Source organism: Sceloporus undulatus, chromosome 4, assembly GCF_019175285.1.
Source record: "Sceloporus undulatus isolate JIND9_A2432 ecotype Alabama chromosome 4, SceUnd_v1.1, whole genome shotgun sequence".
In the NCBI taxonomy this organism is placed as follows: domain Eukaryota; kingdom Metazoa; phylum Chordata; class Lepidosauria; order Squamata; family Phrynosomatidae; genus Sceloporus; species Sceloporus undulatus.
In genome coordinates, this window is record NC_056525.1 from 9,542,626 (window position 1) to 9,566,605 (window position 23,980).

The window sequence follows — 23,980 nt, forward strand, 5'->3', positions numbered from 1 at the left end:
TAAATCATTCCTTGGACATTGGATGCTGATCAATTAGAAATCCTCTTGTTCAGTAATTATAAAGGGAAATGAAAGCTACTCTGCAAATGAGACATTTTGTGGCTGTTGAGTCATGACCAGCTTTTTCTTCCTCCCCCTTTATTTTGCTCAACATCCAGCCTAAATAAAGGTCATAGAATCATAGAGTTGGAAGAGATCACAAGGGCCATCCAGTCCAACCCCCTGCCATGCAGGAAATCCAAAATAAAGCATCCCCGACAGTTGGCCATCCAGCCTCCGTTTGAAGACCTCCAAGGAGGGAGACTCCACTACACTCCGAGGGAGTTTGTTACTGTCGAACAGCCCTTACTGTCAGGAAGTTCCTCCTAATGTTGAGGTAGAATCTCTTTTTTAGGTGTTCTAGAGAACCTGACAGCTTGCTTAGTTGCACATAGTAAAGTTTATTTTTCGTGGCTTCTTGGGACAGAGACCTACCTTTTTTATACTTCACAAACTCCATGCAATTTTAAGGTGCTATGTCTAATAATAAATAATCTGATGTATCTCAGGTTTTGGTAGTGGGCACTTGCTGGTTTTCAGTGGAGCACCTTGGGTCTGCTACTTTGCGCTGAGATTCTTACAAGAAATGACAGATCAGTTCATATCTCCCTGACATGGTACCCTCCTGATGTATTGGCTTATAGTTCTTTATCATCCCTATCCAGCATGGCCTTTGGTAATGTTAGGGGTTACAGAAGTTGTAGTCTAGCATGCCTAGAGAGGACCATATTGGGGAAGGCTAGACCTTGGTATGATCTTCGAATGCCTTTTTTGTGTTCTTAACCAAGAGTTGGAATGACATTGTAGATTTGTTTTTGCCTCAGTAGCCACATTGAGACCCTGGGAGAAAGGTGGGATATAAATCCTATGGTTGAATGAATATTTGGAGGTCCTGAACATGGAAGCTTGTAATGCAAGTTTGAGACTCATCAGTTGTGTGCCTTCAGGTCTTTTCCAACTTATGGCAGCCTTATCGTGGAGATCCTGTTTACATCTTCAAAAATAAAATTCTAGAAAAAACTTAGACCACCCAAAGCTTTGTTAACACACTTTGACCTTCCTTCTAGGGTTATTGTAAGAGCAATCCCAGTATAAATTGTAAATTGCTTGCGGGATCAAATGAACTGTATGAATTGTAAATGAGGGTTTATTTATTTATAAGTGGCCTTTCAATCAAATTCCATTTACCAGAAGTAGGTTGTGGTAGTGAGAGTTAGTGTCATGAAACCCACTGGGTGACCTTGGCCAAGTCACATACTCTCAGCCTCAAGGGACAGCAATGGCAAACCGCCTCTGAACAAATCTTTTCAATAAAATCTCATGATAGGTTTTCTTTAGGGTTGCTTTAAGTCAGGAATTACTTGAAGGTACACAACAACAACAAGAAGCTTGTAGTAGTAGAACCCTTAGCCTTCTATTCTGGTTCTCACACATAACACACAGTTTGGTAGTTCTTAGTCCTTTTGCTTCTCCAGTCCCAGGGCAACTGGATGGTACAGTGGAATATTCTTTCTGGCAAGCTGGAGAAAAGCAAAGTTTGTTGTAGCTAGTCCTTCATCAACTGATGGATGGCGTCAGTGTGATTGTCCTTTTGCCACAATATCTTTTCTGAGAGCAGAGGGTATCGACTCCCTTTGGCCCATGTTCCACAGGCTGATGGCAGAAGCGAATGTGTGCTTCTTTCCATTTCCTTTGGGTATGTTGGAGCCATGTTCTCAAACCTCTACTAACCTCTGAAACATCCCTTTCCTCATCCATTAGATACCATAACCAAGCTATGTGATCTCTGTGATTGGAATGGAATTGGAAGGCATATTCAGAATTGAGGAAGCTGAGTTTTCTTTTGGAAATATAGAAAGTTTCTGTCCCTTCAGGGTGCTAAGATAGGCATGGAAAAATGTGGGCAGCAATGATTCTTGCAATCCCAGGGGCCAGAGGAAGTGGATTAGGGTGCCTTTTAGAGATAAAGGGGCACAGCATCATTTCTTCTGCAGAAGTATTTGCTTTACCCAGGAGCAGAATAAATTAAGTAAAATAGGTCAGAATAAATTAAGTAAAATGGGTCACAGAACTTACCCTTTCTTGGTGCACAATTTTTATTTATGCTTTAAACAGAATATGCAGAGCCACATAAAGATGTTCTTATGTATTTGTCACCAGGCCAACTTTGACATATGGTTTCCCTGTTAATGGGAGACCTTTGGGTCTTGCAAACAGAGCAGCCATGGCTTCCTTGCTTGTATCAATCCACCTGTAGTGTGGTCTTCCTCTTTTCCTACTGCCTTCCACTTTTCCCAGTATTACTGTTTTTTTTCAGTGTGTCATGTCTTCTTATGATATGTCCAAAGCATGACAGCCACAGTTTAGTTGTCTTTGTTTCTTGTGAGAGTTTAGGCTTGATTTGCTCTGGTCCATTCATTTGTCTTTTTGGCAGTCCATGGTATCTGTAGACCTCTCCTCCAGTATCACATTTCATATGAGTTGATTTTCTTCCTATCAGCTTTCTTCACTGTCCCAGCTTTCACACCCATACATAGAAATTGGAAATTATGTGGTCTGGACGATTCTGATTTTGACGTTTATTAATACATCTTTACTTTGATGATCTTACCCTAGTTCCTTAATGTCTCCCTTTCTAAGTCTTCTGATTTTTTGACTACAGTCTCCATTTTGGTTAACAACTGAGAAAATACATAATAATGAAATGTGTAGCAACCCTTCTGATTTCTTTGCCTTGCCTTGTAATTGCTCATTACGCGCCAAGGAGGCCCTGGCAGAAGTCTCTGTGCATAGAAAATAGAAATGGCATTTCATAATCCTGTCCGTTACTGATCATACCAACACAGCCTGACTTCTTATATAAGAACTAAGAGAGGAAACACAGTAAATTTGGTATGCCACCTTTGCTGCTGCTCCTAAAAGATAATTGATATAATATTTCCAAAGACAGATTCTTAATGGCTGAAATTGCAAATTGCTGTTGGTCCCCAGACTGTTTGGATCCATGCCTTAGCCTTGAAGTAATTTGTCATAATGCGGACTTGCTTTGTTGATTCTCTTTTGCCCTTGTGAACTTTGGGAATAATATCATACACTCTATTATTATTGTTATTATTCATCTCCTCTGTGTTTTTCTTTTCTTTTCTGACAACCTTGCCTTTTGTGGCTTCCTTGCTGTGTCTTACCTTGCTTGCTTAGATACATGCCTAGTAACCAGCTCTCCTCTTTGTTTAACAATGACATCATTTCTATATAGAAAAGTGATGCCTATTTGTCCAGTTAATCTACTTATTGTGTATCTAGAGTTCTGATCTGTTGAATATAGCTAGCAACCTAATAAAGGCATAGGGAGCTTGCTCATGAATCATGTGCAGATCCTGAAGGCTTCCTTTATATGGGGGCACTGAAAAAGATAATTTGGGAACATTTTAAAGACTTTTGGCTCTACTGGCTTTTTCAGAATAAGGCTGTTTAAGGTAGTTTCAGGTTGAAGCATCCCCTTTTAATTTTTTAACTGCTTCAAATTAGATATTTTAATGGGGTACTTTTATAAGTGGGTTTTACACATGCTGTTGGCACTCCCTATCTTCTCCAGATTGCAAAATGATGTTTACTACACACCTTAATTAATAGGACTGTTAAAATAGTACTAAAATGGTTCATCACTGATTGCAATAGTCTTTTTTTGTCTATATATTCAGGCTTGTCTCCACCATCATGATAGCTAGATATTTTAAAAAATAAATTAAAGGTGGAATTTTGATAGTATCAAATACACCTAAATGAATAGGGCAGAACTATTAAAATAGTAGAAGGTAATATTCAGCACTGATTGCAAGAGACCTTTTTGTCATTACGTATTCAGGCTTGTCTCCTCCATCATGATAGCTAGGTATTTCAAAAAATAAATTAAAGGTGGAATTTTTGAAAGTATTAAATATATCTAAATGAACAGGATTATTAAAATAATAGAAAAAAATTCAGCACTGATTACAAGAGACTTTTTTCATTACATATTCATATATATCTTGTCTTGATATTTCAAAAAATAAATTAAAGGTGGAGTTTTGAAAGTGTTAAATGCAGTCAGAGGAAATGCAGGCAGGTTTTCCAACAATGATCTGATCTAATATGTTTGCCTTTCGGTGTACAGCAAAAGAAAGCCAGTGAGATCTGATCTCTTCTAAAACGATCTGCTACAGTATTTCTTTAAATCAGCCAGAGACCTTTTGTACCACCTTCACTGGCACAGCAGAATATGCAGAAGGATGTGAACTTGCTATTAATAGCCAATTGACTGTGCTTCCAGACTCCATTTTCTAATGCTGGGTTGTAGATAGAGAGTATTCCTTTTCACTCAGTTGCATTGGTAGGAAATGGAGGCTGCTGTCTCTCATAAGATTTTTCAAAGGTGTTCCTTAACCAGGAATTTTTTTAAAAGAATAAGATAATGGAAGAGGATTTTTAGCTTTGAGAACAGAGATAGCAACAGTTTGGAAGGCTTATTCTTTCCTTCTTCCTTTGTAAAACCATCCTTTGTGGCCCTTCACAATCTGACTGCTCTTTATGTCCAGCCAAATCTAGAAATATCAGACCATTTAACAGAGGCATTACTGTGCTAAGCTAGAAAATGCAAGCTTCTTTTTTTGGCCTGCAGTTTCTTTGGGTAATTGAATATAGCCGGTTGAAAAGTGTGTGTGTGTGAGAGAGAGAGAGCGCAAAAGAGTGTGAGTACTGCATGCTAAATGGAGGGTTGTCATTTGCCTCCAAGTGATGCATGATACAGCAAAATTCAGTGTGTTCCATTTTCTTTGAAAGGAGACCAGTTTTGTTCGACGTAGTGCCCCTTGCTGTGTTGGGAGCAGAGACTGTATAAGACGATTGCATTTGTTAATTTATAATTAATTTATATTTTTTGTTTGTTTGCAAAGAGTGGGTGAGTAGAGGAGACAACGGTCAGAATCCCGTGGGAACATCCTATGGAATCCTTCAGCATCTCCTCCATTATTTAACGTAATCTTCTATAGAGATTATCACACTAGGACCAATTCCACAATAGTTGTGCTATTGGAAGATAATGGAAGCATAGCGCTATAGCGATCTATAGTTCTGCACAATTGCACAATTGCGTTGTAATAACAACATTAAATATTGTGATGTTCCGTGTACCAAACCTGATCGCATTGCTGTATTGTTAGTATATCGTGATTGGATGTTTCGCACACGTGTCACTCTTGCGCTGCTGCGCATACCTGAAAAATATAGTTCCGTCCCAAACAGAATAAAATAAAATGTTTGTATTTAACAACATGATATATATACAGTTTAAATAAAATACAGTCGCTCCTCCATTCTCACGGACTTGAGGTCCACGGTTTTGAATATTCACGGTGGGGCGACTTCTGTTATTTCCAATGTATGTGCCCCTCGAGGGCATGTGCCTTATTCAAGCCTATGAGGCTTGAATATTGGCAAGTCTCTGTTTTCGCAGGGGGTCTGGAACAGATCCCTTGCAAAAACGGAGAGCCGACTGTAGTGCCCTATACCTCACAATAACAAAGCAATCTACTCTGAAAACGATCCTAGCAATGAGAGTGAATTGCCTCTGCTGAAGTGCAGTCTGGGAAAACCTCCCCAATAGTGCAAATGCATCATTATTAGCTCCTATGCCTTTATGAAGCGCTATTGCCAACCTGTCTGTTCACTTGGCTTCCCTGTTAATAAGAAGTTATGGGACAGTTCCAGGTTATTCATTGGAGAAGTAATGGATGAGCATGACGTCGTGTGAAAATCTTCATGTGATTGTGCTGTAATGATGGGAGCATATTCCGCTTTTCTCCCGTTTTATAGCCCCGTGTGATCATCTCCTCTGGAGTGCTGTTAAGACAGCAAAAGGTATTGATGAGGAATAAAACACAAGCCAGCAGAGACTGCAGGGGTTGCTTTTGCCTGAGCCAAATGGGAAGAGCAAGATTCTACTCCTTTCTCTTCCTCCATTAATTGAGTGCAGAGTCTTTTTGCACAGTGAACTCACTTTGCTGCAGTTGAAACAAGCTGTGGACAAAGAGGAAGGAGGAGAGAGAATCTGGGACGTTTTAAAAGCAAATGAAAACATGGGACAATAAAGGATTAATTGGTGGTGCCCCTGACAAATTGGGATGGTACAGTTGACCCTCCATATCCACAGATTTTTTAATCCATGGATTTAAGCATCCACGGCTTGAAAATATTTAAAACATATATAAATTCCAAAAAGCAAACCTTGATTTTGCCATTTTATATAAGGGGCACCATTTTACTGTGCCATTGTATTCAATGGGACTCGAGCATCCACGGATTTTGGTATCCACGGCGGGTCCTGGAACAAAACCCCAACAGATACTAAAGTCCCACTAAATTATGGTTTGGTGGGATATGTATTTTGGCGAGGCACTAGAACTTTCTGCCTGAGAGTTTTAAATTGTACATTGCAAATCCCAGCATTCTATAGGATGTTGCCATGGCAGTTAAAGTGGAATGGTAGTGCTATAATTCTCACATGAGGTCTACCAAAGTCAAAGAAGAAATCCGTTCCAAGGAACTGATCCTGAACATAAATCATATATGCTCAAAGTTAAGGCCTAAAATCCATAAAATACCCTGCCTAGTAATTTTAGCGTGAACAGAACATACTAAATCCCTGTATTGGGAAAAAAGGTGGGATATAAGAAAATAATAATAAATAAAACATCTATACATGAAATGTGGTGGAAAGAGAGGGGAAGAATTGGTATGTAGTTCTGCAGCCTCATTGCAGCAAAACCAGTGTCGGATTATTCTGCAAAGATGAAAATGATCCAGTTCGTGGGAGGATACAAAATATGATTTATTAGATGAGAATGACAAGAAAGCATGGCACATATTTGTGACTCTTGTCAGCAAAACACCCCCCCCCCCAAGCAGTTCAAATTTCCAGAATGTTCTCTAGCTTCAGGGACCGTCACTTTGTAAACATCTCATGCTCCTTAGGGATTTCCCCCAGAGATGCATAAGGCATCAGCTCCTATGAGCTGATGCAAAATATTTATCTAGGATTGAAGGGTATAACTGAGAAATTTTGAGCATCGATTAAGACAGGATATAACTAAGTATTCCAGTTTGAGGTCAACAGAGAAGTTTTCCTAAAGACTTCCGTTCTTAAAATACAGTATTTTCCTCAGTCCTGTTGTCTAGATTGCCTGGATGTTGTGTCTGGGAAAAATAAGTATTTTTCTCCCGGTATGCCTTATCATATGAGGGCACTGTATACATTGGGCCCTCCACATTTACTGGGGTTAGGGGCACAGGACCACTGTGAAAGTGGGAAAATCACAAATTAAAACACATTGATTTTTTTTGCCTGAGAGAGCACCTCTCTAGGAGTCTCCAAATCCTCTAGCATATCTTCACGGTTAATATCTGCCAGATGTTGACCATAGAATCATGCTGGGGGATCTACAAATGCTTAGAAAAGTGTTTTCTCTAGTAATCTGTAGGTCTTTTAGGTCCAATTCTGTGGTCAGCAAGGTTGCACTGGAAGACCTAGAGATTCCTAGAGAGAACATATTAATCAAATATATTAATCAAGTTGCCGCCTTGAGTCCCTATATTGGGAGAAAGGTGGGATGTAAGAAAATAATAATAATAGTAATTAATCAAAGCTGCAAAAGTCAAAGCCGCAAATGTGCATGGGGGCAACTGTATTTCCTGGTTTTATAGTTCCCATTAAAATCCAAACTCTTAGATAGTAATATTGGATAGTGGACAGTACGTATTGGAATTAGGTTGACTTTGGTCAAGGCACTTAGTCCTGAGCAAATGTTTCTTATCATTGATTTTTCACATGTGATATTTAATAACTTTGTGATATTTTATTCTAGTCAAGATGATAACTCATTATACAGAATCAGCACATGCTCCATCGGTCACAGATGTCAGGTTCTAGGAGTTCTAGGAATCTTCTCAATCTTTCTCAGTCTTTGCTCCTACAGATGTTTCAGGTTTCATCCCCTGCCCCAATTCCTGACTATTGGCTGGGGCTTCTGAGAGTTAAAGTCCAAAACACCTGGAGGACCAGAGACTGAAAACCACTAGAGTTTGGTTCTGGATATATAGCATAGGCAGGGTGACCAGATATCCTCCTTTTCAGTCACATGTCCAATATTTCAATCTTCTGCACAGGAGGAATGTGAAAATCTCCTTCTGTTTGAACATAACTAAGAAGCGTGAATCTATATTTCTTTTTGTGTTTTTAGCTTTTATTTTGTAATGTCCTACATTTTTCTACAATGTCTTACATGTTGCAATGCCTTGTCATCCTTTTTGGTTATGACATCTGGTCATCCTCAGCATAGGTGGGCAAAAGGTGGCCTTTCAGAAATTGCTGAACTGCAACTCCCACCATTGACTGGTCCTCCAGATGCTCTTTCTGTCCTGCAACTCTCATCAGCCTTAGCTAGCATTGCCAGTGGTTAGGTATTATGGAAATTGCAGGCTAAAATAAATAAATAAATCTGAAGAGCCACAGTTGTCTGTCTTCAATAGTAAATGATAGAGACAATGACAGAAATGAAGCATATTTGAAAGAACATTTGGTTAGATTGGTTTCACATTACTCAGTCATTTAGGGATGCAGACGTCTCAGGGAGATTGCTTGAAACTGCTGTTTTAACTGTTTCAAAACTGGAATCTAGGATTATTATTAGACTGCTTTTAGGAATTGTTTAAAGAGTATTTTTTAAGACATTTAAAAATGTTTGTCGTTGTACTGATCTGTTTGGGTTTTTTTGTCCTCAGGAGCCCTTCTGGGCTGAGAGATGATACAGAAATAAAATAAAGAACTGCAGTGTGGCAGCTCTCCTACCTGGTCACCAGTCTCCATACTGTCTCCAATAATATTTGTATGGTTTGATCTTCAGGGAACATCAGATGAGCAGCTAAGCAGGGTGAAAAGATTTGGGGAAATTCTATTGATTGAGTGATTGATTGATTGATTGATTGCTCTTTTCCAAGAACTGAGATCAAGGTTAGCTCACAATGTTAAAAGAGCAATACAATTAAATTCATTGAAATAAAGAAGGAGGGGCTGAGGGTCTCATCCTTTCAATCTTCTCTCTCTTTTCCTGCAGCCTTTCTATCTGCTTAAGCCTCTATTATTATTTGTTGTTCCTTTTCACAGAGAGGGTTCTTTTCTAGCTTTGAAACCACAAAGCATAGAATAGCAAATGATTTTAAATGGGCTCAATTAAAATAGTTATACATATGAACTAGGATGGCATGTAGGGTCACCTGCATCGGTTTTATCTCTGGTGGCAGCCTCCTGTGTTGTTCACTGTTGTTTTTTCAAGTGTATTCTAGAAAAAATGCTGTTCAGGCTGAGGCTCCCTTATCCGGAATTCCAAAATCCAAAATATTCCAAAACCCAAAACTTTTTCATGGGTGGCCAAGATACTGGCATCTTTGCTTTCTGATGGTTCAGTGTACACAAACTTAGTTTCAGGGAGGAAAATTAAAATACTGTGTAAACTTACACAATAAGAGTATATGAAATATGTAAGAGTATATGAAACATAAATGAATTTTGTGCTTATACTTGGGTCTCATCTCCAAGATATGTTGTTATGAATGTATATACAAATGCAGATATCCTAAAATCCAAAGCTGCTGGTCCCAAGTATTTTAGATAAGGGAGAATCAACTTGTACTTCCTCAAAAATTTACATGGGATTCTCTGATAAGATCACCAGTGGCTGACAGTATTATTTGATAAATGTTAGGTCTGCCATTAGCAGTCTCATGCAATGTGCAGCAGAGCTTTAAAACATGACTTTTTTGAACGGGTATCTTGCAGTGCCAACATTAGTGGTTTGCATTGGACTCACAGTCTTCCAATTGGACTTGCAATGTAGTGGTTTACATTGGAATAGGAACTGGAGAGTTCAGAGTTAGAATCTGCTCAGCCACGTAAATCCACAGGGTGGCCTTGGGCAATTCACAATCTTTAATTCTCAGAAGAACGCAATTGCAAACTGCCTCTGCATAAATCTTCCCAATAAAATTCCATGGTTAGCTTGCCTTAAGGTTGCTATAAGTTGGAAATGGAGAGCCAGTGTGGCATAGTGGTTTGAGTGTTGGACTAAGACGTTGGAGACCAGGGTTTGATTCCCCACTCTGCCATGAAACTCATTGGGTGATCTTGGGCATGTCACACTCTCTCAGCCTCAGAGGAAGGCCATGGCCTTCTGTGAACAAATCTTGCCAAGAAAACCCTATGATAGGGTTGCCGTAAATCAGAAACGACTTGAAGGCATACACACCACCAAGTTGGAAATGACTTGAAGGCAAACAGTAACAACAAAATGCCTTGCAGAACACCCTAGTTTTTGCTATGCTAACTGATGGATTCTGAGGGTTCAGTCTAAAAAGGTAACAGCTTGGATGTGCAGCCACATTGGGTATATTCTGGAGTGTGCATGAGAACTGAACTGAAAGTGGAGTGCTGGGTTGATGATAAAATGGTGGTGAGAATATTGAGAATATCAACATTTTCCTTTTCCAGATGCCCCATGGCAGAAATGCTATATGACCACATAGTTTTGTTATAGGGGTTTTGGATTAAGAAAAAACAGAATTGCTCCTCAGTAGCCCTACTCCCCAAATTGGCCTAGATTTACTTTCATAGCCTGCAGACAGGGCTGTGAAGAGGGAAGGCATGTTCTTTCAGCTCTGTTTTGCAGAAAATGATGATGAGTTTCAGTAGACCAGGCATGTACAATGAGATACCAGATGTACTGTTCTGTGGCAGCAGCTCGTGAATTTTTCTGGCAGACAAATGAATGTGGATGGTTCTACTCAAGGTAACAGATTTGCAAATGACTGGACTGCAAAACATTATATGCCTCATCTGTGACTCTACAGATAGTATTGATAGTATTGTTTTCTAGGCTGCAGACTCTAGTTAGGAAAGGGGAAGACCTCCAGATGTTGCTGTGTTGCAAATCGCATATTCCCCAACCTGCATAGGTAATGGTGATGGATGATGGGAATTTTAGTCCACAACATCTGGAGGACCATAAGTTGCCAACTTCTGGTTTAGTGCTTCCAAGCAATGGTTTTATAATGCACAGTACTGTAATTACCTTTTCTTCTTCATGGATTTAAAGTGGGTAGGTTTACTAATGCTCCTCTCATGTCTTCCCAACACTTCTGTAATTTTTAAAATCAAAGAAAATCTGTTAAGGAGTGAAAGATGGAATAGTCCTACAGTATTTTTTGTTGGATGATAGTTTGTGCCAGTGTTTCCCAACCTGCTGCTATCTAGATGTGTTGGACTATATCTTCTGTCATCCCTGACCCATTATCCCTATTTATTGGGGCTGATGGGGCTTGTCATTTCCCTCCTCCGCTGCCGCCTCCTCTTCTATGCCTTCTTCAGATCATAGAGTTGGAAGGCCTCCTCAGGGTCATTTAGTCTAATGCCTTCTGGTGCAGGAATCCATCACGAAAGCATCCCTCAAAAGTAGGCATCTGATCTCTGTTTAGAAGTCTACAACAATGGATGGGAGAATCTCCAGTGAAAATAGTGTCTTCCTTTTCTTGCCCCTTTTCTTCTTTGAATTGCAGAGTTGAAATCTAGACCAGCACAACCAATGCAGAAATTCACTGCTAAAGCACTCCATCTAACGTCTGTTTTAAGTCTCTAACAAGGGTTGGAAATACCTCCAACAAAGGCCTCTTCCTTGACCTATTTCACTTTATTTATTTACTTAAAGTTGCTTGCAAATTAACCCATATCCAACTGTGGTTGTAGTCTAGTTTGCTTGCGGAAGGATAATTTAGTCTTGTGTTTTCAGATCTCCCAGCATCAGAGAATCTACTATCTGGACCAGTCTGTCACTGACACTTCTGGTATTTACCAAATTCTCAGAGGGTTGAAAAGGCCTTTGGGATATGTTCACACAAGGCAATGCTTGGGTTTTTTTAGACACCAGCATCATGCAGTATGACCAGAGACTATTACTCAACACTTGCCCATCTTTGCCCATCACAGAGAAAAGATAATTGTAGACAGACCGTTTGTACTCCAGCACTACTGACCTTTTTAAGGAAAAAATATTACATTATGTAGTACAAAAATATGCATAGGCTCCATCAAAGTAAAGCAACAATAATGAAGCTCTATCTATTGTATTCTTTGGAAAAACAAGTTTTAACTCTTCTGTTTATTTCTAGTATTTATAGACTGCTACATAACCAAGTTCTCAGGATTGTGGCAGGATGAGCAGGAAATTAAAAATGTTGTAAAGTAAAATAAAACACTAAATATGCCGTGAGTGTGAGTGCATGGGGGTATACACTTTTGCATTGTGGTAATGTTTGAACCACAGGATTATACACTATTGCCACAAATGTTCTCTTAGGCCTTCAAAGAGCAAATGAAATAGTAAATTTGTGTTTAGATTGCCCCATTTCAGGCTTACAAGACCAAGGGAATGGGGCACGAGAGAAATCTAGTCCTTTCGCCAGCAGGCAAAGACATTTTTATTCAAGTAGGCTTTTAGCATACAGTTGACCCTCCACATTTGTGACTTTGACTTTTGCAGATTTGATTATTTGCATATTATTAATATGTTCTCTCTGGGAATCTCTAGGTCCTCCAGTACAACTCTGTTGGAAATTGACCAGAGAGTTGCACTGGAGGATTTAGTGGTAACTAGAGAAAACACTGCCCTAGGCATTTGTAGGTCCTCCAGCAAGATTCTTTGATCATTTCTGACGGATGTTGACCATAGAGTTGTACTGGAGGACCAGAGATTTCTAGAGAGATGTTTTTTCAGGTAAAAACAGTAGGGTTTTTTTATTTGCATTTTCTCCACTTTTTACTGGGGTCCTGTGACCCTAACTCCAGTGAATGTGGAGGACCAACCATATAATCATGTCAGGGAGGCCTTCATGTGGGGTGTGTGCTTTAGATACGTTTTTTATTTAACCTTTATATATTTTATGTCATATTTTACTGTTTGTAGCTGTATGGTTTTAATTGTTTTTAAATGTTTATTGTAAAAACTTTTAAATGATTTTATTTGTGAGCCATCTTGGGTCCTGTTCTGGGAGAGAGGTGGCATAGAAATGAAATGAATGAAATAGGTCCAAAACACACTGCAGAAATGATCCAGTTTGAGACTGCTTTAACTGCCCTGGTGATATGCTAGGAAATTCAGGGAACTGTAGTTTTGTGTCTCATTTAGGCTTCTCTGTCAGAGAGCTCTGGCGCCACAATAAACTACAGTTCCTTAGATTCCCTAGTACAGAGCCAGGGTAGTTAAAGCAGTCTCAAACTGCATTATTTCTGCAGAATGTTTTGGATCATAGTCTAGGATGTCACACTTTACCCACCTCTGGTTCAGGCCTTAGTTGTTGACTTTAAAGGAACCTTGGTTTTATGGGCAAGCATTCTCTCATATGAATAATAATGTTTATAGCAATAACATGTGCATTTCTATAACCCTTATCTGTGAACTCAGCACTCTCTAAGTGGTTTGCAGTCTTTAAGCCAATTGCCCCTAACAAGCTGGGTATTCATTTTACTGACCTACGAAAGGATGGAAGGCTGAGTCAATCTTGGAGCCCCTGGGATCGAACTCACAAGCTTGTGGCTGCAGTGCCATCATTTAACCCTTGCGCCACCAGGGTTCCCTGGAGTATATCAGGAGTATAAAGTGGTTCCATCCAGATACTGATAACTACCTTATCTAAAAATGAATTAAACCTTTGCTGCTGTGCTTCATCAGATTCAAGTTTTTGCTTTTTTCCTTTTGCCACTGGCTAGATGGGGAAAGGTTCCTTCAAGTACGCCTGGGTACTGGACAAGCTGAAAGCTGAGCGTGAGCGGGGCATCACCATCGATATCTCACTTTGGAAGTTCGAGACCACCAAGTACTACATCACCATCATTGACGCGCCTGGCCATAGGGACTTCATCAAGAACATGATCACAGGGACTTCACAGGTGAGAAAGGAAATCCAGTGACCCCTCCACATTCGCTGTAGTTAGGGATGCAGGACCCCTGTGGAAGTAGAAAAACCGTAACTAAAAAACACTATATATTATATACCCGAGAGAACACCTCTCTAGGAATCCCTAGGTCCTCTAGCACTACTCTGTGGTCAACATCAACTGGAAGATGACCATAGAATTGTGCTAGAGGACCTACAAAGGCCTAGAGAAGTGTTCTTTCTGGGAATCTCTAGGTCCTCCAGTGCAACTTCTGTCAAAAGTTGGCCATAGTGTCATGCTGGAGGACCTAGAGATTCCTATAGAGAACATATTAATTAGATCCATAAATAATCATAGAGTTGGAAGAGACCACAAGGGCCATCCAACCCAACCCCAATCGAATCTGCAAAAGTCAAAGCTGCAAATGTAGAGGGCCAGCTATGTAAACTTTGCAGGCTTAGATATGGGACAGATTTGGTTCAGATGTCCAGATGGCTATTTACTGTAGAGTCACAGAGTAGGCAAAGACCTTAAGGGCCATCCAGGAAGACACCATCAAACTGAAGAGGGCTCCTGTACCTTTAATGGTCATGTAGAAGAGGGAATTTCAGCAGGTGTTGCTTGTCACACAACCAGGTAACTAGCAACACCTGTTGAAATTACCTCCTCTACACAACCATTAGTAGGATAGGAGCTGCCTTCAGTTTTCACTCTGAAAACCCTAGTAAAATGTCTTTTAGGGCTGTAAATGTTGTCACAAATGCCTTGAATTTTAACCAGAAGGATATTGGCAGCCAGTGCAGTTCCTTATGACTGAAGCCTGTGCACGCAAATCTGGGACTTGGTGTTACTACAACTAGTTTTTATTACGTCTTCAGTTGTCATGGCCTTTCTATGCTCAAGGTCTTGAGTGAACTGACAATAATTAAAGCACCATCAACTTCACTAAATATCCTAAAGGATATCCTGTCTGATTTTGGAAGCTAAGTGGATCAGCCTTGGTTAGCACTTGGATAGAAGACCGTCAGTGAAAACCAAGTGCTATAGGCTGTATTTCAAAGGAAGAAATTGGCAAAACCACCTCTTGGGTCTTCTTTGCTTAAGAAAACCCTATGAAGTTTGTGGTGTTGCCATAAGTCAGCAAACAACTTGAAGGCACATACCCACATGTGCCAATTCCAAAATGGACTTGGGAGGGAAGAGCTGACTTTAAAATGGCAGCAAATGAAAGTGGAGTTAGGCATTGTCAGCTGACAATTGCTGATGCGATTTTATATTGACATCTAATTTCTCTTTGGAAGCAGCTCTGAATTCTTTGGCTTCATCCACATTGTAGAATTGACACTGCTTTAACTACCATGGCTCAAAGCTATGGAAATCTGGGATTTGCAGTTTTGGGAGATATTTAGCCTTCTCTGTCAGAGACTCGGGTACCATGACAAACTACAAATCCCAGGATTCCATAGCATTGAGCTGTAGCAGTTAAAGTGATGTCAAACTGGATTATTTCTGTAGTGTGGATGCAGTCTTAATAACAATGACTTCCTTGTAATACTACGATTCACCTTTCTTCAAGGTCAAAACATGTTCCCCCTTTCAGATTTAATAAATTCTATTGCAAACCTATCTTCATTTCTGCCAGGTTTTGTGGAAGAATTACCATGGTATGTATTGCACATATTTGAGAGAGATGGTTGTAGTGTGGCACTACAAAAGAGAGCCATGATATTTAGATGATTGAGCTGCTACGTTTCTTCATGTGGAGACTTCCTTGAGAAGTAAGACACAAACTCAAATGCTGCAATGCAATGTGTTGCAGCAACATACATTCTCCCAGTATTCATATTTCTGATCCTAATTATGTGAATTTTGTAGACAGCAGCTCTGGACCTACTTTGGTTAAGAACAGAGCTTTTACTAACAACTGGACCTAAATATTTAGGGTAAATAAGAAATAAGTAAACAACCAAATATAGCAACCACCTCTCCCAGATATGTGCAGTACATTTCTGACATAATTTTTCTTCATAACGTGCCAGAAAATAAAGATGTTTACTACAAGAAAACTTTCAAGTGCAACATTTTATGCTTATTTTCAAGATAACTATCCTTCCGTAAGGCACAGGGTAGTTTCACAATTCTTCTAAAATAATTTCTTATTGAGATAGAATCTGTCCTGTCTCTCAGATAAATAACACACTCACTCTCATGTTATGCCTTTCCCCCTTACTGTCGTCCATGTAACTGAGTGTCTGTAGACCATGGATTCACCCAAAATACCCTGAAAATGTGTGTGTCAATACAATAAACACACAATCAAAAATGCCACATGGGCAAAACATACACACTAGACTTTTTGTCCCAGTGAACAAAACAGATTTTCCCAAATTATAATGGTGGGCTGTATTTTCCTTAATGAAAAGATACCACCCTAAAATAATGGAAGATAACAGAAGTCCAGTCTGATTTTCAGCTGGTAGTGCAAATGATTATATTGGGTTGTGCTTGGAAACAAGCTATAGAATACACTTGGGACCTGCTTTTCTTTCCCTTGTGAATAAAATGGATGAATTCCCCAAAGGCTCATCATCTATTTATAGGACCAGATGGTACTGTCAGGTTTCGGGTGTCAAGCCAATGTTCTTAGATCTTGTTATGTTACAATATGAAGAGAATAATACTGACTCATAGGAGCTCATCATGAACCTGTTTGTGCAGGGAAAGCTCAGATGATAGTGTTTATATTGGTTAATTCCCCGCTTAGTATTTTTTCATCCCACATTTTATTTTCCTTTCCAGTGTTTATTTTCCTTAAAACACTGATGTGAAATACACAGAGTTAGATCTAGGTGTGAGGGATGTTCATACCTTACACCAGGGTTTCTCAACCAGGGTTCTTGCAGAAGTGTAGGCTTCTGCAAGAGGTCTCTAGGGCTTCCATGAGCAATTCTGATTGAAAAGATAGATAGATAGGTAGATAGATAGATAGGACTTTATCACATAGGGGAAATCGGGCAAAATCGGGGGTTTAAACAGCGATTATCCTGTGCAAAACGTGATATCGCACTTAAGATTTTCACATGACGCTGCTATTAAACAGGCAATAAAGAGGCAATATACAGCAACAAATCATTCATGGGGAAATCCCAAAAAGTGTCTGTTGCTGTTTATTGCCTGTTTAATAGTAATGTGTGTGAAAATCATAAGTGCGATATCATATTTTGCACTGGATAATCACTGTTTAATCCCCCAATTTCCCCCCAATTTTCCCTGTGTGATAGTCCAAAGAGAGAGGGAGAAATAGATAGAGAAATAGAGAAAAAGAAAGAGGAGCTAGCTGTATGCAGACAACAGGAGGGAGTGAAAAGACAGGCCCAGCTCCATCAGGGCTAGTCTGAAGAAGAAGAGCCCTCCCTCCAGTCCATCTGCCTTGGTCCAGGCCTCAGAGGGAGAGAAGAACCACTGGACCTCATCCCCTTTCCCCCCACCATTCCTCTCTCCTTTTGTGTCCTGTCTTTTTAGATTGTAAGCCTGAGGGCAGGGAACCGTCTAATTAAAAATAATAATTTTAAGCCACTCTGAGAGCCATTAGGGCTGAAGAGTGGGGTATAAATACCGTAATATAAATAAATAAATAAATAAATAAATAAATAAATAAATAAATAACCCACCATTCTACTAACAGAAAGTATCACAGATTTGGAAAAATCACTAAAGAAAGTCACAGAAGAAAGTGCAAAGGCAGTCCTAGTGTTAAACATAAAGAAAACAAAAATAATGACCATGGAGGATATACATAAATTCAGTCTAGATAACACGGAGATTGAAATAGGTAGCAGTTCCCAGCCTAGTCTTGTTTGATTGAACTAAGTGTCCTCTGGAGGACCTGATTGTATAGGGTGAATTACATACAAGAAGGCGATTTTGTAGGTTAGCCGGACCCAAAACTATAAGGCTTTAAAGGTAACAACCAACACTTTGTACTTTGCCCAGAAAGCAATTGGCAGCAAAATCCTGGGAACTTGTTTGAGGTTTGCAGGAAGAGGGCTTTTTCTTGGTCCTGTCTACTGTAGATAGACATCTGGTTCAGATACAAATGATGGCCTTCTTGGTGGTTGCTCCCAGATTATGAAACTCAGTTCTGAAGAAAGTTGTTTGCAGACAAAGGCCTTTCTACTGAGTCACGTCTTGAACAACTTCGCTTTTATGTAAAGAGATCTTGTAGTACCTTTGAGACTAACTGAAAAAGAAGTTGGCAGCATGATCTTTCATAGACTTCTGCATTTGGATCTGAGGAAGTAGACTTAAGTCTACAAAAAGTCATGCTGCCATCTTATTTCTTTCATAATGATTTTACAGACTATCGCTGCTGTATCTTCAACTTCTGTCTTGTTATCGTTGCAGATTTTAAAGTGGATGTGCTCAACTTTTCACTGTTTTACTTACGTGGGTTTGAAATGGTTGTAACTGGTGTTTTAATCTTATATTTAATTTGAATTTTAATGTGTATCTTACAGTAGGTTTCTAATGGAATATTTTAAAACTTTACTGGGAGTCGTTTTGCATTTAACCCTAAGAGAAAAGCAGGATAAATAAATGCATACATACCTGTTTCTGTGCCTTCTTCTTATACAGGCTGACTGTGCTGTCCTAATAGTGGCTGCTGGCGTAGGTGAATTTGAAGCTGGCATCTCCAAAAATGGGCAGACCCGTGAGCATGCCCTCCTGGCGTATACCCTGGGTGTCAAACAACTCATTGTAGGCATTAACAAGATGGACTCTACAGAGCCCCCTTACAGTGAGAAGCGCTATGATGAAATTGTCAAGGAAGTCAGTGCGTACATCAAGAAGATTGGCTATAACCCATCAACTGTTCCTTTCGTGCCCATCTCTGGCTGGCATGGCGACAACATGTTGGAGCCATCTCCCAATGTAAGTATCTGTCTGTCTGTCTCAGTGGTTCTCAACCTTTGGTCTTTCAGATGATTTGGACTTCATTTGTCAAAATTTGTGACTGTTGGCCAAGTTGGCTGGGACTCATATAATCATAGAGTTGGAAGAGATCACAAGGGCCATCCAGTCCAACCCCATTCTGCAATGTAGGAACTCTCAATCAAACCATAGCTGACAGATGGCCATCCAGCCTCTGTTTAACGACTTCCAAGGAGGTAAAGTCCAAAACAAATGAAAGGCCACTAGTTTCTCTTATTGTAAATTTTTGATGGGCCTGGTCAGTGCTAGAAACTTCATTCATCTCCCCAACTTGGAATGTCCACTTCCCAGAATCAGGCAAAGTTGGATATGTTTCACTGCCATCAGTTATTCCAGGATCAGGGAGTCAATGTGGAAATTTGAGAGGGCTCCCCTTCAAGGCTGAACCTAATCACAAGAGAAGATGAAACCTAGGGCCAAACATAATATGATTTAGGAATATCTCTTTATTTTCCCTGGACACATTGTTAGAGGCAATCTCAGTTTGCATGGGGTAATAACTAGATGTAGACAACTTTGCTGTCACTTAATATGAATAAATAATAAATAAAAAATTTATTTGTATACCGCCCTTCCAACGATCAGGGCGGTGAACAACATATTAATAGTAACAATACAAATACATTACAATACATATTAAAAATATTACACAACCATATTAAAATCAAAGCTAAAAACCCCATCAGCCACCCACCATTGCCGTCGAAGGGGGGGAAGACTAGCTGGAACTTGATTCGGGGAATGCTGATCGAAATAGGAAGGTTTTTAACTCCCTCCTAAACTGGGCCAGGGAGGTGGCCGAGCGGAGCTCTGTGGGCAGCATATTCCAGAGGGCCGGGGCGACGATGGAGTATGACCTCCTCGTTGTAGAGGCTAGTCTAGCCCCTGGAACCCTCAGTAGTTGCTGCCCAGAAGTTCTGAGGGTGCGGGGCGGAATGTATGGAGAGAGGCGGTCCTCCAGGTATCCTGGGCCCAAGCCATGTAGGGCTTTATAGGTTATCACCAACACCTTATACTGTGCCCGGAAGCGAATAGGCAGCCAGTGCAGATCTTTAAGTATAGGTGTAATATGACTGGCCCTGGAAGTACCAGTGACCAGTCTGGCTGCCATATTCTGTACCATCTGTAGCTTCCGGGTATGGTATAAGGGTTGCCCCATGTAGAGCGCATTGCAGAAATCCAATCAAGAGGTTACCAGAGCATGTACCACTGTTTCAAGGTCTCTCTGGGCCAGATATGGGCGCAGCTGGCGAATAAGCCGAAGCTGATAACAGGTGCTCTTGACCGTCGCATTCACCTGAGCTGTGAGGTGAAGCGACGAATCAAGAAGCACCCCCAGACTGCGCACGGAGTCCTTCACAGAAAGTGTGATCCCGTTCAGGACAGGTGGAACCACCGCCATTCCTGGACCAGGGGAACCTATCACAAGTACCTCCGTTTTCTCTGGATTCAGACTGAGTCGGTTTTCCCTCATCCAGCCCATTACTGGACTCCAGACAGGCCACGAGAGGAGAGATGCCATCCTCGGTCACTGAATCAGTCGGAGACATAGAGAAGACTATTTGGGTGTCATCAGCGTACTGATAACCCCGCGCCCCATGTCTCCGGATGATCTCTCCCAGCGGTTTCATGTAAATGTTAAAAAGCATGGGAGACAGAATGGCTCCTTGAGGGACCCCAGATATAAGGGCCCTCTTATCGGAGCACACGTCTCCCAGCTGCACCATCTGGAACCTCCCAGAGAGGTAGAATCGGAACCACTGGAGCGCAGTGCCCCCGATTCCCACCTCTGCCAGGCGCTCCAGAAGGATACCATGGTCTATGGTATCGAAAGCCGCTGAGATGTCCAAGAGCACCAGCAGGGACACGCTTCCCCTGTCGATGCTCAGACGGAGGTCATCGACCAAGGCGACCATGGCCGTCTCAACCCCGTAACCCGCCCGAAAGCCAGTTTGAAATGGGTCCAGATAATCCGTTTCATCCAAGATCGATTGAAGCTGGATTGCAACCGCCTTCTCGATCACCTTCCCCAAAAATGGCAATAGCGATACAGGCCGGTAATTATTATGCATCAGGGGGTCAAGGGAGGGCTTTTTTAACAGCGGTTTTACAGTGGCCAATTTTAAGCTGGATGGAAATTGCCCATCCCTCAAAGATGTATTTATAATCCGGTGTAACAACGAGGTTACAGCCGGCCCCCCCTGAGCCGCTAGCCATGAGGGACAGGGATCGAGGGAGCAGGTTGTCTTCCGAACGCTTCCAAGGATCTTGTCCACATCATCGGTACTTACCAACTCAAACTGATCCAGTTTAATGGAGTCCACGGAGGCTCTGAATAGAACAATCTTCCCTTATTTGTCGGATGACAGGTCCCACAGCTGCATTAGTTCCAGCCAAAGGCTGGAGATTGTGGGTAGTCCAGCATATCTGGAGGGAAACACTGAAACAGAGTGTGAAATTCAAGCATTTCCTGTAATTCTCAGCAGAATGGAGGGATTTTGTGGCTAGCTTGTAAAGTTTCTTTGGAGCAATCAATGAAGGAATGGTTTACAAGGTTAGAGAATGTGTATACCAGAGAGTTTTAGGGTATTATTGCTAGCACTGCAGTGGTTGTGGAATAGTTTTCTTCTCTGATGTCTAAGGCAATAAACTCATGTCTGGCCAATACCACTTTCACTACAGTTGCTGCTCATGCAACCGAAAACAGTCCCATATACCACAACCACCCCACTCAGAATTCGTCCACATAGGAAATTAGTGTGTTGGGGGGAAAAGATTATCGTCTAGTTTTATGGTTAAATCTAGGGTCCGTCTATACTGTAGAAATAATGCAGTTTTACACTACATTATAGGCACACATGCCTTCAAATGCTGGGGGGAAGAGTCTTTGATGGAAGGAAGGGGCTAAGCAGGAAGCAAAATGAGTTCTACAAAAGGAGACAGTATATGCAAACTGACTTTATTAGCATATCCTGTACACATAAAAAACATTGCTGTTTCTGGTGAAGAACATGCAAAAATAATCTCATTGCTGGTTTGCAAAGTAAATCATTGTCCTCAGGCATGACTGTCTTGGCTCATACAAAGCTAATTTGTTTCCTGAATTGACTGTCCACTCAGATTCTTAGGTGTATTTAAGAAGCAACACCTGTTCCCACTTCTCCCCCCCTCTAATATCTTACATTCTAGTATTCTAGCCTCCTTTTTTTCTGGCAGAGACTTCCTTAATGCAGAAATCAGTCAGATTGACCCCTTGCCATGTGACTGCTTGCCTTGAAATTTAGCAAGTCAGCGCTGATGCTGGCTTCTTGGCAGAGATTAGAATCTGCGAAGCCTCTGACAGCCATAAAGCCTCTGACAGCCATGTGCAGCTGTCTAAAACCCCCACTGTAGGCTGATGCTCCATGACCTCCTTCAGGGAAAATAGGACATGGCTTGAATATATGATGGAGATTCTTCCTGGCTAGGGAGAATGAAGGGAAAGGGTTTTAAGTTGTTCAAAATGAAGGCAGTGGTTAAAGACATTGAAAATTAGTCTTTCCTGTAAGTGGAAAGAAGCATGCAGCTGCTGATTTATTCTAGCCATGTAAGATTTTGTTTAGATTTTTGAGATGACTAAAGATAACCTTCAAGTTGAAGAGCAATGCAGCTTTGAAGGCTAGATGCTGAACATGGAAATAGAAGGTGAGATGTTGCCTTCATGCCCTGCCTATGGGCTTCCTAGAAACAATTGTGGGAAATAGGAGGGGAGAGAGAGAGAGAGTTTATCTGATCCAGCAGGACTCTTACATATTAATATAATCATAATTATATTTGTTTATATCCACAATTATTAATATATGTATGCTTTTAGAAAGCCAATGTGATGTAGTGGTAGAAATGCTGGACTAGCACTCAAGGAGACCAGGGTTTGATTCCCTGCTAAGCTGTGGAGATGCACTGGGTGACCTTGGATAAGTCACACTCTCTCAGCCTCAGCAGAAGGTGAAGGAAAACCCCTCTGAACAAATCTTGCCAAGAAAGCCCTGTGATAGGTATGTCTTAGGGTTGGCGTAAGTCAGAAATGACTCAAAGATGCACCAGAGCAACAGTGTGACTTTATATTGATACTGAGACTGTACTAACCCTCTCTTAGCCTGCAAAAAAGGCCAAGGGCAGCCAAGAACTACATGCAAACCCTTTTAAAAGTCAGGAGGAGAATCCACCAGAAAATCCTGTGTAAGCCTCTGTGCAAATTCTGTGAAAGAATTTAGGAAATCTGTAACTTATCATTTAGTGAAACACACAAGTGGCAGATTTAGGGCAGACGAAATGACATCATTCATAGTGGACTTAACTGATGGCTGGGACAAGATGGTTGATAATGGCTACTACTTTAGAAGGCTTCAGACATTCAGAGAAGTTGATTGAAGACAGGTGTGTCAAAGGCTACTACTTACGATGAAAATAGGAAGAGCTCTGATAGATATAGTCAGTTATTCTGTTCATAGTATATCATAGAACCATTGAGTTGGAAGAGACCAGAAGGGCTATCCAGTCCAACCCTCTGCCATGCAGGAAGACACAATCAAAGCACTCCCAACAGATGACAATGCAGCATCTGTCTAAAAGCATACAAAGAAGGAGACTTCATCCCTCCCTGAGGCAGTTTCCACTGTCGAACAGCTCTTACTGTCAGGAAGTTCTTCCAAATGTTGAGGTAGAATCTTTTTCCTGTAGTTTGAATCCATTGCTCCATGTCCTGCTCTCTGGAGCAGCAGAAAACAAGCTTGCTCCATCTTCAATATGATGTCCCTTCAAATATTTAAACAGGGCTGTCATGTCATCCCTTAACCTTCTTTTCTCCAGGCTAAACATACCAAGCAGTGTAAGCCGCTCCTCATAGGGCATGGCTTCCAGACCATCCACCATTTTGGTCATCCTCTTCTGGACATG

At 40.9% G+C, this 23,980-nt stretch overlaps 1 protein-coding gene across 1 annotated transcript in view; it reads left to right on the forward strand.

The window, feature by feature from the left end:
- EEF1A2 (eukaryotic translation elongation factor 1 alpha 2) overlaps window positions 1-23,980 on the forward strand; it is a 72,153-nt gene that overhangs the window by 20,276 nt on the left and 27,897 nt on the right. The window contains exons 3-4 of the mRNA XM_042463391.1: window positions 13,886-14,065; window positions 18,689-18,985. Of these exons, the coding sequence (XP_042319325.1) occupies window positions 13,886-14,065; window positions 18,689-18,985 (477 nt within the window). The remainder of the gene's footprint in view (window positions 1-13,885; window positions 14,066-18,688; window positions 18,986-23,980) is intronic.